We start from the raw sequence: 17,469 nt of genomic DNA, 5'->3' as shown, positions 1-17,469 counted from the left end.
GATAAGACTAATAACCCCTCAAAACTCTTCATTTTCAAAATTTTATATGGAATATTACATTATTCCTCTAACTTGTTTTTTGTCCATATAAAAACTATAAATTCTCGACTTTTTTTTTTTGAGACAGAATTTCACTCTGTTGCCCAAGCTAGAGCACAGTGGCACAATCTCCGCTCACTGCAACCTCTGCCTCCCAGGTTCAAGCAGTTCTCATGCCTCAGCTTCCAAAGCAGCTGGGATTACAGGCATGCCCCACTACACTCAGCTAATTTTTGTATTTTTAGTAGAGATGGGGTTTCACCATGTTGGCCAGGCTGGTCTCAAACTCCCAACCTCAAGTGATCCACCCGCCTTGGCCTCCTGAAGTGCTGGGGATACAGGCGTGAGCCACTGTGCTCGGCTGACTTCATTTTTTAATTTTTATTTTTTGTTGGATTCTTTTATGCTTTTCAATGACCTAACTTCATTTTTGTAATAGGCCAGTCATCTTCCTAAATTTCTCCATTGCTTCTAAATAGTTTTTAGTTGATTAAGTTTGGTTTTCCATATCATATAATCATATGATCAGCAAAAAGCTGAAAAAAAAAATATGTAGGTTAGTCCTAACAATCATCGTCACACTGAGAAAATAGAAGCAATCACAGTTAACTTCCATGAAGTTTCCATGACAATATTTACGTCTTACTTCCTACCAGTATTTGTATTCCAACATAGATGCTTTCCCTCCCCCTCATTTTACTTGGAGAACAGGTTGGCCTGGTCTCAACCATTATTGCAGGAGAAAAGTGTAAACGGTAAAGGAAGGCACAGTTTGGATCAGGCCACAAGAAGGAACAGATGATAACATCAGATGCTTGTAGGGTTGGGGCAGCTAATGGGCTTCTAAACTATTTGGTCTCTGGCTTACTTAGCAAGAAGGGTAGGGAAGACCAAACTCTGCACTCTTTTTTTTTTTTTTTTTTTTTTTGAGATGGAGTCTCCCTCTGTCTCCCAGGCTGGAGTGCAGTGGCGTGATCTCAGCTCACTGCAACCTCCACCTCCCAGGTTCAAGCAATTCTCCTGCCTCAGCCTCCTGAGTAGCTGAGATTACAGGTGTCCACCATCAGGCCCAGCTAATTTTTTTTTTTTTTTTGTATTTTTAGCAGAGATGGGGTTTCACCATGTTAGCCAATCTGGTCTCGAACTCCTGACCTCAACTGATCCGCCTGTCTCGGCCTCCCAAAGTGCTAGGATTATAGGCATGAGCCATGGTGCCCTGCCCACATTCCTTTTTCACCAATTTTTCCTCCATTGGGTTACTTCCATCAACGTGTAAACTTATTATTTTTCTGATCTTAAAATGAAATACTCGAATTGTGATGAATGTAAAAGAAAAAAAGAGATAAAATTTTCTTTGACCCACTTCTCCTTATAGCTTATCTCATTCCTCTACATACCACTTTACAGCAACACTCCTGGAGTAGCCTTTACTTTCCCTCCCCAGTTCCTCTCCTCTGTTACTTTCATGTCAGAGTGCTTTTTGCCTCCACCACTCCGCTGAACTGCTGTTGTCAGTAGTCCTAACAAAATCTATTTGCAAATGTTTGCCAAAGTCCAAGAGTGTAAACTTAAAACCGCATGCTAAAATGTCAGTGTAAAGCAGGTACATACACGAGTATGCGTCACCGCCAACCTGTTCCTTTACCTGGCAAACCTTAGAAGGAGCACGTGAACAGTGTGCCAACTTGCGGCTGTGGGCCAGTGGCTGGAACCCTCACCTGCATGTTGAGCTGCTTATCGTGCAGGGCTCTCTGCAGCTCTAGCAGGCTCCCCTTGAGCCTTCTCAGCTTTCCGGCCAGCTGCTCCGCCTCATTCTTGGTGTGAGCTTTGCCCTCCAGCAGCAGGTTCTCATTGTGGACTGACAGTTCTGATAAAGCCACCACCTTCTGCTCTATTTCCACCAGCATATTCTGCAGCAACAGAAATAAGAATGAAACTCACACATCTCCCCAGCCTCTGCAAAGACTGTTTCCCACAGTGAAACACAGCCCTCTGGAGTCTTTTACCAAACGGACAGGCTTTCGTGATTTTTTGTAGTTTTCCCATAGCCTTGACGAATGAGTCTATAGGCTTTTTAAATTTTTTTAAATTTATTTTTATTTTTTTAGACGGAATCTCGCTCTGTCGCCCAGGCTGGAGTTTAGTGGAGCGATCTTGACTCACTGCAAGCTCTGCCTCCTGGGTTCATGCCATTCTCCTGCCTCAGCCTCCCGAGTAGCTGGGACTACAGGTGCCCACCACTATGCCCGGCTACTGTTTTGTTTTTTAGTAGAGACAGGGTTTCACCGTGTTAGCCAGGATGGTCTCGATCTCCTGACCTCGTGATCTGCCCGCCTCGGCCTCCCAAAGTGCTGGGATTACAGGAATGAGCCACTGCGCCCGGCACACTTTTTTTTTTTTTTTTTGAGGGAGAGTCTTGCTCTGTCGCCCAGGCTGGAGTGCATTGGCATGAACATGGCTCACTGCAGCCTCCATCTACTGGGCTCAAGGAATCCTCCTGCCTGAGCCTCCCATGTAGCCAGGACCACAGACATGTGCCACCACACCTGGCTAAATTTTTTATTTTTTCAACAGAAACGAGATCTCACTTTGTTACCTGGGCTGTTCTCAAACTCCTGGGCTCAAACAATGCTCCCACCTCAGGCTTCCAAAAGTGTTGGGATTACAGGTGTGAGCCACTGTGTCTGGTGACTTTTATTTTTAATTGTCTGTTATGGTATTAGAGGGGTCCGTAAAAAATTTGCCTGAGCCTCTCAATTTTTCTTTTCTTTTCTTTTTTTTTTTTTTTTATTGAGACAGGGTCTCACTCTGTCGCTCAGGCAAGAGTGCAGTGGTGGGATCATGGTTCACTGCAGTCTTGACTTCCCGGGCTCTGGTGATCCTCCCACCTCAGCCTCCCAAGTAGCTAGGACTACAGGCACATGCTACCATACCTGGCTAATTTTTTGTATTTTTGTAGAGACAGGGTTTTGTCATGTTTCCCAGGCTGTTCTTGAACTCCTGAACTCAAGCAATCTGCCTGCCTCGACCTCCCAATGTGCTGAGATTACAGGCATGAGCCATGGTGCCCTACCAATTTTTCTCTATTTTAAGATTAGCTATCATAAAATGACAACAACGCATTGAAAAAAAAACATGAAAACTTTTTTTTTTTTTTTTTTTTGGAGACCGAGTCTCGCGCTCTCACCCAGGCTGGAGTGCAGTGGCGCGATCTCGGCTCGCTGCAAGCTCCACCTCCCGGGTTCCCGCCATTCTCCTGCCTCAGCCTCTCCGAGTAGCTGGGACTACAGGCGCCCGCCACCATGCCTGGCTAATTTTTTGTATTTTTAGTAGAGACGGGGTTTCACCGTGGTCTCGATCTCCTGATCTCGTGATCCGCCCACCTCGGCCTCCCAAAGTGCTGGGATTACAAGCGTGAGCCACCGCGCCCGGCCGAAAACTTTTTTTTTCTTTGAGATGGAGTTTCGCTCTTGTCACCCAGGCTGGAGTGCAGTGACGCGATCTCAGCTCACTGCAACCTCTGCTTCCCGCATTCAAGCAATTCTCCTGCCTCAGCCTCCAGAGTAGCTGGGACTGCAGGCACACGCCACCATACCCAGCTAATTTTTGTATTTTTAGTAGAGATGGGGTTTCACCATGTTGGCCAAGATGTTCTTGACCTCCTGACCTCGTGATCTGCCTGCCTTGGCCTCCCAAAGTGCTGGGATTAGAGGCGTGAGCCACCACGCCCAGGTGAAAAACATTTTTATATAGTCAACAGATAAGGAGAAAAGGCCATTGCCATTGCCTTAGTGTTATCCCGTTATTATAGTATTTTTGTGTTAGATTATGATAATTATGGATAATAAAAATAAGACATCACATGATCAACTCTTACCTTGTTAATTTAAAGAGAATCCTCTCTTTTGAAACATTACTGCTTTGGATGGATTTATTTTTCAGGTTGCTGCTGTTATATTTTTTAAAAATTTGGTTTTTTTTTTTTTTTTTTTTGAGATGGAGTCTCGCTCTGTGGCCCAGGCTAGAGTGCAGTGGCGCGATCTTGGCTCACTGCAAGCTCCGCCTCCCAGGTTCATGCCATTCTCCTGCCTCAGCCTCCCAAGTAGCTGGGACTACAGGCGCCCGCCACCACGTCTGGCTAATTTTGTGTGTTTTTAGTAGAGATGGGGTTTCACCGCGTTAGCCAGGATGGCCTCAATCTCCTGACCTCGTGCGTGATCCACCCGCCTTGGCCTCCCAAAGTGCTGGGATTACAGGCGTGAGCCACCGTGCCCGGCCAAAATTTGGTATATTTTTAATCTTACATTTCTACAAGTTTTCCCTACATTTTTACTTTCATGTTCTGGAATAAGTCTCTGGTGCTACAGGGTTTTCCTCTAAAATAGAGATTAAATTAGAGAAAAAGAAAAATAGCCAGGCGCGGTGGCTCACGCCTGTAATCCCAGCACTTTGGGAGGCCGAGGCGGGCGGATCACGAGGTCAGGAGATCGAGATCATGGTGAAACCCCGTCTCTACTAAAAATACAAAAAATTAGCCGGGCGCGGTGGCGGGCGGCTGTAGTCCCAGCTACTCCGGAGGCTGAGGCAGGAGAATGGCGTGAACCCAGGAGGCGGAGCTTGCAGTGAGCAGAGATCGCGCCACTGCACTCCAGCCTGGGCGACAGAGCGAGACTCCGTCTCAAAAAAAAAAAAAAAAAAAAAAAGAAAAATAGTCTTTCTTCTTCCTATATAAGACTTAAAAGAAAAAACAAAAAAGACTAAAAAAAAAATAAAGCAAACATGTTTTACTTTCCTCATAAATCATTGTTTTTATATTCTTTAATTCTGCACCCTTTGAAATGTACTTTCTTATTTATATTAAAGTAATTTATTAATGAGAAAAGATACTTCATTTCCCTATACAAAATCAAAATTAAGAATATAAAGTCAGGCTGGGTGTTGTGGCTCTCACCTGTAATCCCAGCACTTTGGGAGGCCGAGGAGGGCAGATTGCTTGAGCTCAGGAGTTTGAGACCAGCCTGGGCAACATGGCAAAACCCCGTCTCTCCAAAAAATACAAAAAAATAAGCCAGGCATGGTGGCACGTGCCTGTATTCCCCGCAACTGGGGGGCTGAGGTGGGAGAATCGCTTGAGCCCAGGAAGTCAAGGCTGCAGTGGGCTGAGGTTGCACCACTGCTCTCCAGCCTGGGTGACAAAGTGAGACCTTGTCTCAAAAAAAAAAAAAAAAAAAGAATATAACATCAAACCAAAAATCTAGAACTAAGTGGAAAAGTAAAACTTTTATTAAAATAGGAATTAAAAGACGATTTCCTGAGGATTACTGTTTAGAAATTAACATAATTCTGTGCAGGGTTGATTTTACCATTAGGCACAGCAAGTACAGTGCTGAGGGTCTGTGATGCTTTTTAGAGCCCCAAGAAAATGTTTGATTTTAATTTCTTTTAAAATCAAAAGAAAAAAACGGAATATAGTAATATGGAATACATCACAACAAATCTATTCCAAATCATGTAAGTCTTTATACCACAGCAATTGTAAAACTGAAAATATAATTTTTAGCACTTCCATGGGGGAAACAGCCTACAAAAATGAAGTGCCGAGACCCACAAAGGTCATCACGTGGTTCCAATTCTGTGTAATAGTCACCGTTATAATTATCATGCAACTGGATTCATATTAGATTTTAATAGACAAGATTTTAGCTGGCTTAAATATAAGATTTTAATTGATTCTAATTAAAATTTGAATTAATTTAATGTAGTAATTTAATATTATATTTTTAAAAACTATTTTCTGGTGTGATTTAATATGTTTCTAGTTTCTTAAAGTAAGCTTGTCCAACCCACGGCCCATGGGCCGCATGTGGCCCAGGACAGCTCTGAATGTGGCCAACACAAATTCAGAAAATTTCTGGCCAACACAAATTCAGAAACTTTCTTAAAATGTTATGACTTTTTTTGTAATTTTTTTTTTAAGCTCATCATCTATTGCTAGTGTATTTTATGTACCGACCAAGACAATTCTTCTTCTTCCAATGTGGCCCAGGGAAGCCAAAAGATTGAACACCCCTGTCTTAAAGTATGGTCAAAACACTATTTTAATACTTTGGAAAGGTCTTGAAATACATTATCTGGTTTATGGACTTTATGCATTACTATAAAAATAGATATCTCCAGAAGAGAGAGGTGGCAGTATGATAAAACATAACTTCGAAATGTTAGTTTGGGTGGTAACTTCAAGTGCTAAAAGGGAATGGGCTAAAAATAGATGTTTCTTCTAAAAAAATAAACATTAGAAAGAAGATATAAAGAACAGAAAAACTTGCACGTGGCTAATTAATCTCTATCATCATGGCAGAGAATAACAGTGGTTTGAATAAACATAGATAAGTTTCCTAAAGCATTACAAAATCCGAATGATAATGATCAATATTATGAATCTCAAATCACAAATAAGAATAGCCAAAATGGTGTACCATAAATTAAGAAAAAAGTTAGTGTGCACTAAGTAATGATTTTCACATATTTCCTCTGAGTCCAAATAAAAGGAATATAAAGTTGTGTAAATTGATACTTAACCCTGAAGACTAGATAGGGTTTTCTAGATATTTCCTAATTAATAAAATGAAAAAGCTTTTAAGGTATACTTCAGCCATGTGCAAAGTCAAATATGAAGATCATCATTGAAGTCTGATGACAAGCATATGGGAGTTCATTATCTGTTCTTTATACTTATATGCATTTTTGAAAAATTCCATAATAAAGAGGTAAGAAAATAGTATTAGAATAAAGACTTTAATGCAATTACTCCTCACAGTAATTCCTAGAGCCCTAACATGGGCGGAAAACACATTCTCTGCTCCAAAAGACAGCCTTCCCATCTTCGGTCTCTCTGTTTGCCTAAAACTGACACTTGGAAAAGTTTTCCGAATAATATATCAGGATTAGAACCAAAATTGCAACAGAGCACCTAGAGATATTTCCTGTTGTGTTTATTTCCAGTCTGATTCACTGCTACTGATTCTTCCCATTGGCTTTGTATTCCTTAATAAGTACTAAATATAGATATTATGGTATTTTGGTATCTACAGTTTTTAAACATGACCTTTAGGAAGCCGGAGATGCTGTGGTCAATGTTTTTCAAAAAGTGAGTCCAAGTTTGGATTTTATTTAAGCTTTTATAATGTATTACTTTTCTATTCTTTAAATATATAAAGTCTATGGGTTGGGAAAAATCATATTTCCACACCAAGCCTTTTTATAGTATGTTTTCTGTAGTTTAAAAAAACGTGCTTCATGATGTTGACATATTCCTTTGAGACCATTTTGGTACCTGGCAGTCCACAAGCTGGGCCTCCATGTCCATGGGCTCCTTGGGTGGACTCAGCGCAGTGTCCAGAGTGGCCTTGGTACTCAAGAGCCAGCTGTCCAGCTCATCGGCTTCACAGCGATACCTCTGCAGGGCCTGTTCCTGCCTTTGTTCCTCCAGCTGATCATTCAACTTCTCCTATTGAATTCAGTAAAAGGTAACATAGATCACGCTAAGGTAAAATCTTGAGAATTTAACACAGCAAAGCAATGGTTCCAGGCCCTGGCTGTACATAAGAATCACTGGTAAAACTTTTAAAAATTTCCTTTGCTTAGGCCACATCCCAGAACAACAAAAGAATTTCCAAGGGTGAGTCTCAAAATTGGTATTTTTAAAAAGACTCCCTAGTGATTCTAATGTGTACCTAGAGTTGAACAAGGTATTCTCAAATAACAAACCTATAGGACCAGGCGGTAATATAAATCATGGAAATCAGCCAAGGATTAGAACAAAACAATGGCATCAAGCAGTTGGTAAATGGCAGTAGACACCGGACCTCTATCTCTGGGAAGAGTAGGGAGTGATGGAGACTGTGGCAAACTGAAAAACATGCGGCCTGCCTAAAACGGCAGCCACATACAGTTTCAGGCAATTGATCTCTGTGGGAAGGGGTGGCCCAGTGTTAACTTTCATCTCCAGTAAAGGCAGAAATCCAAATTTCTAGGTTAGCTCTCTGAGTTTTTCAATGATTGCAAATAATTCATGTTAAAAAAAAAATCCAGGTCAATCGCTTCATTTTGAAACCCCCACAAGTTTTTCATAGAGTTACTGGGGACAGTATAAATGAATTAAAAGTTAACTTTTAAAATACTCTAAATACTTTATTTTAAGAATTATTTTATGAATAATTCATTATTTAAAAATTAAGTTTACTAAACCATTTAAAATGGAAATTAATAAGTAGGGCAGACACATTGGCTTTAAATTCCTCTAATATAAGAAGTATTAGGTTGGTGCAAAAGTAATTGTGGTTTTTGCTGTTACTTTTGCACAAATCTAATATATAATATATTATTTGACTAACCATATAATAGGTACAACTAGAGAGAGACCACACACCCAACAACAGGGTCATGGTTAATTGCATTATGGTGTAATTAGCAGCTAAATAAAATAATATTCAGTTCATATAATAAGAAATGTATTGAGAACCCATTATGTGCCAGAGAAGCTGCTAAGAGATACAAGATGATAAATACTATAAAGGTCTTTAGGGAGCCTCCAGTCTAACCAAATTATAGGAGCAACAATATGAGTAGCCTAGAAGCTTAGGGCCAAGAATTTATGAGAGAACAAATAAAAAAGGAAGATAGCTGATTTTTAACACAGATATTACTGCTGCCCAAATTTGTCTCTATATTAAATAATATTTAAATTAAGTAAACGCGGGAACCAGAACTGCAAGAGTATTTTCATGAATTACTATGCCTGAATTGGCTAACAGTGACTAAGTAGGATTTATTCTTTATAGTATTAGTAATATCATCCATCAAATGCTGTCATGTAAACATAGCAAACCATTATGCAAACTCTCTACAATTATTCTTCACACGGCTCATGTCTACCAAGAATTTGCTTTCCACATTCTCAATATTTCACGCCTGAAATGAGTCAGAAAGGGGTCAAAGGACGTATTCATGGCTACACACTGACTGTACTCTATTCGGGAGACCGTTTTGTTTTCTTTGTTTGTTTGTTTTTGAGACAGAGTCTCGCTCTGTTGCCCAGGCTGGAGTGCAGTGGCGCAATCTTGGCTCACCACAACCTCTGCCTCCCGGGCTCAAGTGATTCTCCTGCCTCAGCCTCCCAAGCAGCTGGGACTACAGGCACATGCCACCATGTCTGGCTCATTTTTGTATTTTTAGTAGCGACAGGGTTTCACTATGTTGGCCAGGCTGGTCTCAAACTCCTGACCTCGTGATCCACCTGCCTCAGCCTCCCGAAGTGCTGGGATTACAGGTGTGAGCCACCCCTCCCGGCCGTGGAGACCATTCTTGAAACACAATCCCAGCTTAGGAGAGGGAAGCAATGAAAATGTAAATACATAAGTAACCCCCATACTTGGTAACACAACATTAAAAGTTAACTCAGAAGTGAGGAGGCCACTTTAGAGTTATTGGTTACCTCCAAAAGCTGCCGTTTCCCTGAGGCTTTCATCCTGATGGTGGACATTCGCTCGGCTAAGACAGTGAGCGTGGACTGCAAGGCCAGCTGCTCCGCGGGGTCGGCCTCACAAGACTCGGATACCAGCTCCTCTGCGAGAGAGGACTGGAGCTCGTTGATTTCATCCTGGAGCATGAGAATCTCATCCATCAATGCCTGGAGGAAAGACTGTGGAATCACACTCATGTATTCATTTTCTTCACTGAGGGATCATTAGCACTAGCTGAGTCTCACATCCATTGGGATTAGCGGAAGATATTTCACCTGGGAATCATTAATCAATCAACAAATAGGGGCCTACTCACCTACGTTTCTAAATGAAAGGCCAGGACTTTTCTGATTTTATGTATGTATCACTAACCAAAGTGAGTTTGAACAACTTAATTAATCCTTCTAGTTTTCAGTAGGATCATCTGTAATACAAGGATCATCTGTAATATGAACTTATTTTTTATTTTTTAGAGACAGAGTCTCACTCTGTCACTCAGGCCAGAGTGCAGTGGTATGATCACAGCTCACTGTAATCTTGAACTCCTGGGCTCAAGCGACCCTCCTGCTTGAAGCTGGGACTACAGGTGTGTGCTACCACACCTGGCTAATTTTTTTTTTTTTTTTTTTTTACTTTTTGTAAAGACAGGATCTTGCTATGTTGCCCAGGCTGGTCTCAAACTCCTGGCCTCAGGGAATCCTCCAGCCTGGATCACAGGCACGAGCCACCGCATTTCTCAATCATTTCTAAGAGTCTCCAATACAATGTTGAAAATAAAATGTACTACTTTCTTCCTCAACATGATTTTCCCACATTAACCTATTGCTTTCCCCAAATCTGAAACAGCATTGAACACAGGATGGGAGAAACCTGTAACCTCTTTCTATGTCGTCACACTACTCAATTTTCTCATTTACCAAACTCTAAAGAAAAAGGGTCTCGCCCAGGTGATGACTTCCATTCCCAAGACTTCAAATGCTTTCTAATCCTGAGCCCTTCCAAAGGTACATCCCTAACCCAGACACCTGCCCTAGGTTTCAGGCTGTGTGTTCAACTTACCTAGTTCACGGGTGTCTGCATAGTGTTAAGTCTAAACCTGCTTCCCCGCCTGTCTTCCACCACCTCTCATTATGGCTCAAGCTGGGGACTTGGGAGTCACTCTTCACACCTTCCTGTCCTTCACTCACCAGATCCAATCTATCACCCAGTCCAATGGCTTTTATCTCAAAAATGTATCTTGTATATCTGAATATCCCCACTGCCCCCACTTGAAGCCAAAGTCAACTTCCTCTCTCGACTGAGTTGCTATATAATGGTCTACTGATGAGTCTATCTGCTTACACTCTTGTTCCTCCAGTCCAGTCTAAATGAAGCAATTATAGCAACCTTTTGAAAATATCAATTAGGTCCTCTCACTCCCCTGCTTTAAAATATGTACTGGATTCTTGCTGTGAAATAAATCAAACTTGTTACTACACTCGTGTAGTCTCACTCTTCCTGCCTCGTGTGCCATGCTCCCTTCTTGCTCACCATACTCCTGCCTTCTTCAGCCACTCCAGGGCCCCACTTCAGTCACTTCCTAGCCTCAGGGCCTTTGAACACGCTGTTCCCTCAACGCGGAAAACTCTTCCCGCTCTGTGTGAGATGGCTCTATTCATCCTTTGCTCTTAGGTTAATTGTCATATCTTCAGAGAGGCCTTTCATGACCACCCAATCCTAAGAAAATCTCCATCATTCTCTCTCATAGCACCCTGTTTTCCTGTCTATCATAATTGATTTTATTTCTCTTTTTTGGGGGTATTTTATGACTTGCTCTTTAGATGGAATCTTCACAGGAGAAATTTTTATTTAGGATTTCAATGAAGTTGGAAAAACAGGCTCTACCACCAGAGCGGCAACTATGATTTCAAGTAAAGTAACATAGGCTTTATATTTGCCAGCATTTCATAGTTTCCAACGTGTCCTTATTTGCATAATTCCTATCTTTTCCACAGGACTGGAGGCTTCACTGCAAGCACAGTGCCTCCTCAGAGTGGGCTCTCACAATGTTAAACAGCAAAAACCCCTTATTTTTTCCTAATATCAAATATCATCATGACAATTAATTTTTAAATAAACTGATAATATTATACACATCTAGAAAAGTGAACAGATTATAAGCACACCAACTATATATATCCATGCTGCTGCTACCCAGATCAAGAAATGGAACATTTCCAGGATTCTATAAGCTCTTTTGACCTCCTCCTTCTTGCTACTGCTGTCCTCAAAAATCACCACTGTGTTAACTTGTAAATATCAGAGGACTTTGGCCCTTATTTGAGCTTTATAGAAATGGAATCATACACGATGCACTGCTCTGTGTCTGGCTTCTTTCATGATTGTGAGAGTCATTCATTTTGTTGCACGTAGAAAGAGTTAACCCATTTTTATCATTATATCATATTCCACAGTAACCTGGCTGTGAATTGTTTTCACTTTAAGTTTTTCTAGTGGGTTTAATAGTGGAATCTCATTGTAATTTTAATTTCCATTTCCCCCATGATTAATGAGATTGTCTTTTGTGACTGCCTACTAAAAATCTTTTGCCCATTTTCCACTAGAGTTGTTCCTTTTCTTACTGATGTATGGAGTTGTTTGTATATTCTGGATAGGAGTGCCTGTGTTTCTTTTGGTTCTGCATACAGCAAATAATCTGCTCCCACTTTGAGGCACGGTTTTCCCTTAATGGGAAAAGACTTCCTTAATAATTATCTGTTGATAGAAAGAAGTTCTTAATTTTATCATGGTCTAATAGAATGAATATTTTCCTTTATTGTTAGGGCTTTTGGTGTACTATATAGGAAATCTTTTGCCTAACCCAAGGTCATAAATAGAATACATTCTCATAGGTTATCTTCTGTAAGAATGCTACTCAAAGCATGGTCCACGGAATAATAACAGTCTGCACAATGTTTGTTACTGGCTTATGATGAGATAAACATATTGAGAGCAAGTGCTAAGAAACTTTTATAGTAATTTGACAGTTATGACATCCAAGCAGCATTTGATTTAATTTTACTAAAGTATCCATCTGTGATGGATTAGAATGTTTTTTAAAAAGATCATTCACCACAGACATTTTAAAGTATTATTTTCAAACTTTTTTTTTTTGGTAATAACTTCACATTTAGATCTACAAACCACATAAACTTAATTTTCATGTCCAGTGTAGAAAGAGGTGAAAATTCTTCTTTTTTTTCACCCATTGTTTTGCAGTGTAATCTTTGCCACAAGTCAAGTGTCTGTATAAATGTGATTATGCTCTGGGCTCGAATTCTGTTCCATCAACCCATTTGGCTGTTTGTGCAAATACCACACAATCTTAATTATTGTAGTTTTATAAATCTCCCTATCTGGTAGGATATAGCTTTCAACTTTATTAATCTTTTTCAAGACTGTCCTGGTTATTCTTTACTTCTGGCATTTTTTAATATATATTTTCCCACACATTTGCAGTATACTTTATTATTATTATTATTATTACTATTTTTGAGACAGAGTCTCACCCTGTTGCTCATGCTGGAGTCAGTGGCGAGATCTCGGCTCACTGCAATCTCTGCCTCCCGGGTTCAAGTGATTCTCCTGCCTCAGCCTCCAGAGTAGCTGGGATTATAGGCATGCACCACCACATCCAGCTAATTTTTGTATTTTTAGTAGAGACGTGGTTTCACCACGTTCGCCAGGCTGGTCTTTAATTCCTAAGCTCAAGTGATCTGCCCACTTCAGCCTCCCAAAGTGCTGGGATTATAGGCATGAGCCACCGCACCTAGCCTGCAGTATGCTTTAGAATTAGCTTGTCGGCCGGGCGCGGTGGCTCACGCTTGTAATCCCAGCACTTTGGGAGGCCGAGGCGGGCGGATCACGAGGTCAGGAGATCGAGACCACGGTGAAACCCCGTCTCTACTAAAAATACAAAAAAATTAGCCGGGCGTGGTGGCGGGCGCCTGTAGTCCCAGCTACTCGGAGAGGCTGAGGCAGGAGAATGGCGTGAACCCGGGAGGCGGAGCTTGCAGTGAGCCGAGATCGCGCCACTGCACTCCAGCCTGGGCGACAGAGGGAGACTCCGTCTCAAAAAAAAAAAAAAAAGAATTAGCTTGTCAACCTCCACCAAAAAACTTGCTGCAATTTTTAAAATGTGATTGCAATGAATTTACAGACTGATATTGTTTATTATATATTCAAAGTATTTTTTATACATTCAAAGTATTATACATTCAAAAACTTCCATTCAGTAAATTATTTTCTATTATTTCATAATAATGTTTTGTGCCTGAATGCTAAAGGTATAAAATCTACGTTTGGTCTGATTTTAAATGCTCCTCCATAATTAGATGGATCTTATTATGTCTTTGTTTTTTTTTTTTTTTTTACACTGATCCTTCTGTACAAGCAAGAAGAGCCTCCTAACAATTTCACACTGTGTTCATTCTCATCCTCTCTTCTGTGCCTTTCCACACACATTTACATTTATAGTGCCTCCTACCCACTCCTGTTGCCATTCCAAATTTTCAGACTCTGTCTCCTCAAAGTCCTTGTTAGATCTCATTTAACCTACTTTCCACTAACTGTAGCTCACAAGCATATTTCTGTTTTCTGTTTGATGTGTTGTTAACTCTCACCAGCACTACCTCATTAAATCTCAGTGGATTTGACCAACCAGGTGTGCACTGAAGGTATCAGCTTCCATTTAAAACTCACAATGTTCTAAAATAGCTCTCTGAATGTTCTGCAGTCAGTAATAAAGGAATTAGGAAAATCTGGAATTGTTCACTTAAATCTTTTTTTAATTTTTTTGGGAGACAGTCTCGCTCTGTCGCCCAGGCTGGAGTGCAGCGGCACGATCTCAGCTCACTGCAACCTCCGCCCCCTGAGTTCAAGCAATTCTTCTGCCTTAGCCTCTCAAGTAGCTGGGACTACAGGCTGCACCACCATGCCCAGCTAATTTTTGTATTTTCAGTAGAGACAAGGGTTCACCATGTTGGCCAGGCTGGTCTTGAACTCCTGACCTCAAGTGATCCACCCGCCTTGGCCTCCCAAAGTGCTGGGATTACAGGTGTGAGCCACTGTGCCCAGACTCACTTAAATCTTGTTAGAAGCAGTCCTCTCCACTCATGCTTCAGTTTACTCTTAAAGATGAGTGGACATTTTTGGAAGGTAGCTAGAGTTTTTAACTTCAAGATGTAGCAGCCAGGCTCAGGGGTCATGAGATTTTCTTTTGGGGTTGTAAAAATGTTTTGGAACCAGAGAGAGACAGTGGTTGTACAACATTGTAAATGTACTAATACCACTAAATTGTACAATTTAAAATGGTTAATTTTATGCTATGTGAATTTCACCTCAATTAAAAATAATTCAGCCATCAAATATGTCTTCAGTCCCATAACTCTGAGTATAAGAGCTGGTGGCCAGCAGCTACCTGACAATATATGATTCAAGATAAGGAGAAAGAGATGAAATGCATGCTTTTGGGTTTCTGATTTGTAATTGCAAACTTGGCATGTGTATGACACTTACATAGCTTAGAGAAGTTCCATGAGCTTCTCTAACATAAAAACTCTTTAATAGTAAGGGTGAAAAGAAACGCGGACCTTATGTTATGTGACCTTCAGAACTATCTACATGAACACAAGTTTTTTTGTTTGTTTGTTTGTTTGTTTGTTTTGGGGGGATGGAAGCTTGCTCTGTCACCTAGCTGCCATCTCTGCTCGCTGTAACCTCCACCTTCCAGGTTCAAGCAATTCTCCTGTCTCAGCCTCCTGAGTAGCTGGGACTACAGGTGTGCACCACCATGCCCAGCTAATTTTTGTAGTTTTAGTAGAGATGGGGTTTCAGCATGTTGGCCAGGCTGAAATGTTTCCTGTTTCATTTATTTATTTATTTATTTATTTTTTGAGATGGAGTCTCACACTGTTGCTCAGGCTGGAATGCGGTGGCACCATCTCGGCTCACTGCAAGTTCTGCCTCCCGGGTTCACGTCATTCTCCTGCCTCAGCCTCCCAAGTAGCTGGGACTACAGGCGCCCACCACCATGCCTGGCTAATTTTTTGTATTTTTAGTAGAGACGGGGTTTCACCATGTTAGCCAGGATGGTCGCGATCTCCTGACCTCGTGATCCACCCGCCTTGGCCTCCCAAAGTGCTGGGATTACAGGCATGAGCTACCGCACCCAGCCTTTTTTTTTTTTTTTAAGCCTACAGTACCTGGTATTCCTGGGCAGTCACCCATCCAAGTACTAACCAGGCCCAACCCTGATTAACTTCCAAGATCAGATGAGAGACCACAGTTCTTCTCACATTCTATTTTAGTTGTTACATATATGAAAACACAAAACAAACAAAATAACCACAGAGCTGTGTCCTATATATCACTGAGCTTAGCGTGGCAACACATGTCCCCAAAGCATCAGATGCCCATGATAATAAGGTCGCAATGACAGAGGGCTTAACAGTCAGTACAACAGCCACAAGTCAGCTCATGAACTGCATTTAAACCTTAAAATGAAATCTGTAAGCCAGGCATGGTGGCTCACACCTGTAATCCCAGCACTTTGGGAGGCCGAGGTAAGTGGATCACCTGAGGTCAGGAGTTCGAGACCAGCCTGGCCAACATGGTGAAACCTCATCTTTACTAAAAATACAAAAATTAGTCCAGCGTGGTGGCAAGCACCTGTAATTCCAGCTACTCGGGAGGCTGAGGCAGGAGAATCACTTGAACCTGGGAGGCGGAGGTTGCAGTGAGCCAAGATCATGTCACTACATTCCAGCCTGGGCAACAGAGTGAGACTCTGTCTCAAAAAAAAGAAATCTGTCAGACAATTTAGAGAGGATAACCAGAAAGGCACAGCATTCCACACAAATTCAGTAGTTTAGACAAGTCTTTAAAGGAAAAATGTAGGAATTAGGTTACCTCCTTAAAAAAACATGAATAATTCCAAGAGAGTGTTGGGAAAGAAATAAAAACTAAAGTATTTCTATTAATTTTTAGGAAATATAAAAAACCATACTGGACTTCCTCACACCCATTCAGTTGAAATTTAGAAATAGTAATTCTATAACAGTGCTTGAGATTTTTAAAGTACCATTCCTGAAGCTAAGAACAAATTTAGAAACTGTGATACCACCAGCTTTTCATGTAGGCAGCTGTGTTCCAGAACTTGTAGAACTTAGGCACAGACAGCAAAAGGTAGCAAAAATAGCTCAGATGAAATCTGTGATGATACATGAAATTATACTAAATTCTACATTATTGCTATTTTCTTTCCCTCCCATTAGAACATTAATATGTTCTAATTATATTAATATATACAATTATATTAATATATTAATATAACATTAATATATTTCTCTCTTAATAAAACATTAAGCCCCAATGACTGGTAATCTTCATTAAATTAGTTGTACCTCCTTACTGCTGTGATGGCTAGTACAACTACTACCAACTTAGAAAGGGAAAAAAAGTCATGTGGTTGGCCTTAATGACAAGAAAAGTAACAGATTCACTTCTAATTTATAATTCTCAGAATTAATGTGCAATTTTGAGTTGTCTCCATTAAATCCCTTGAACAGAATCATCACTTTGCCCCACATTCAGTTTATTGTGTTTTCATCCTAATGCCTGAGCAACAGGGTGGTGGTGCTGATTGGAAGCTGACTTGCATTCTCACTTAGGAACTCTGGAAGGGCAGAGAAGGCCACCAGGATCCTGTTTTCATGCAGCTCCTAAATATTGTGGGAGCCAGTGATGGGTCTTTGGCAATTGTGGGCAGCCCCCTGGGCCACAAGAATAGGGGGCTTGAACAAAGGTGGAGATGTCCTGAAGCTGGAAAGAGGGTCAAACTACTTAAACTTTCTGCAACATCGGCATCTGA

At 41.0% G+C, this 17,469-nt stretch overlaps 1 protein-coding gene across 1 annotated transcript in view; it reads right to left on the bottom strand.

The window, feature by feature from the left end:
• The window catches only part of LOC116463206 (nesprin-1), a 532,426-nt gene that overhangs the window by 162,002 nt on the left and 352,955 nt on the right, over positions 1 to 17,469 (bottom strand). The window contains exons 95-97 of the mRNA XM_032146204.2: positions 9,533 to 9,727; positions 7,373 to 7,546; positions 1,758 to 1,949 (exon numbers count right to left, since the gene is read on the bottom strand). Of these exons, the coding sequence (XP_032002095.1) occupies positions 1,758 to 1,949; positions 7,373 to 7,546; positions 9,533 to 9,727 (561 nt within the window). The remainder of the gene's footprint in view (positions 1 to 1,757; positions 1,950 to 7,372; positions 7,547 to 9,532; positions 9,728 to 17,469) is intronic.

The sequence above is a fragment of the Hylobates moloch genome, unplaced genomic scaffold (genome assembly GCF_009828535.3).
Source record: "Hylobates moloch isolate HMO894 unplaced genomic scaffold, HMol_V3 SCAFFOLD_29, whole genome shotgun sequence".
Lineage (NCBI taxonomy): Eukaryota > Metazoa > Chordata > Mammalia > Primates > Hylobatidae > Hylobates > Hylobates moloch.
Note: the sequence above shows the minus strand (reverse complement) of the source record. Positions and strands in the feature narration are given on the sequence as shown.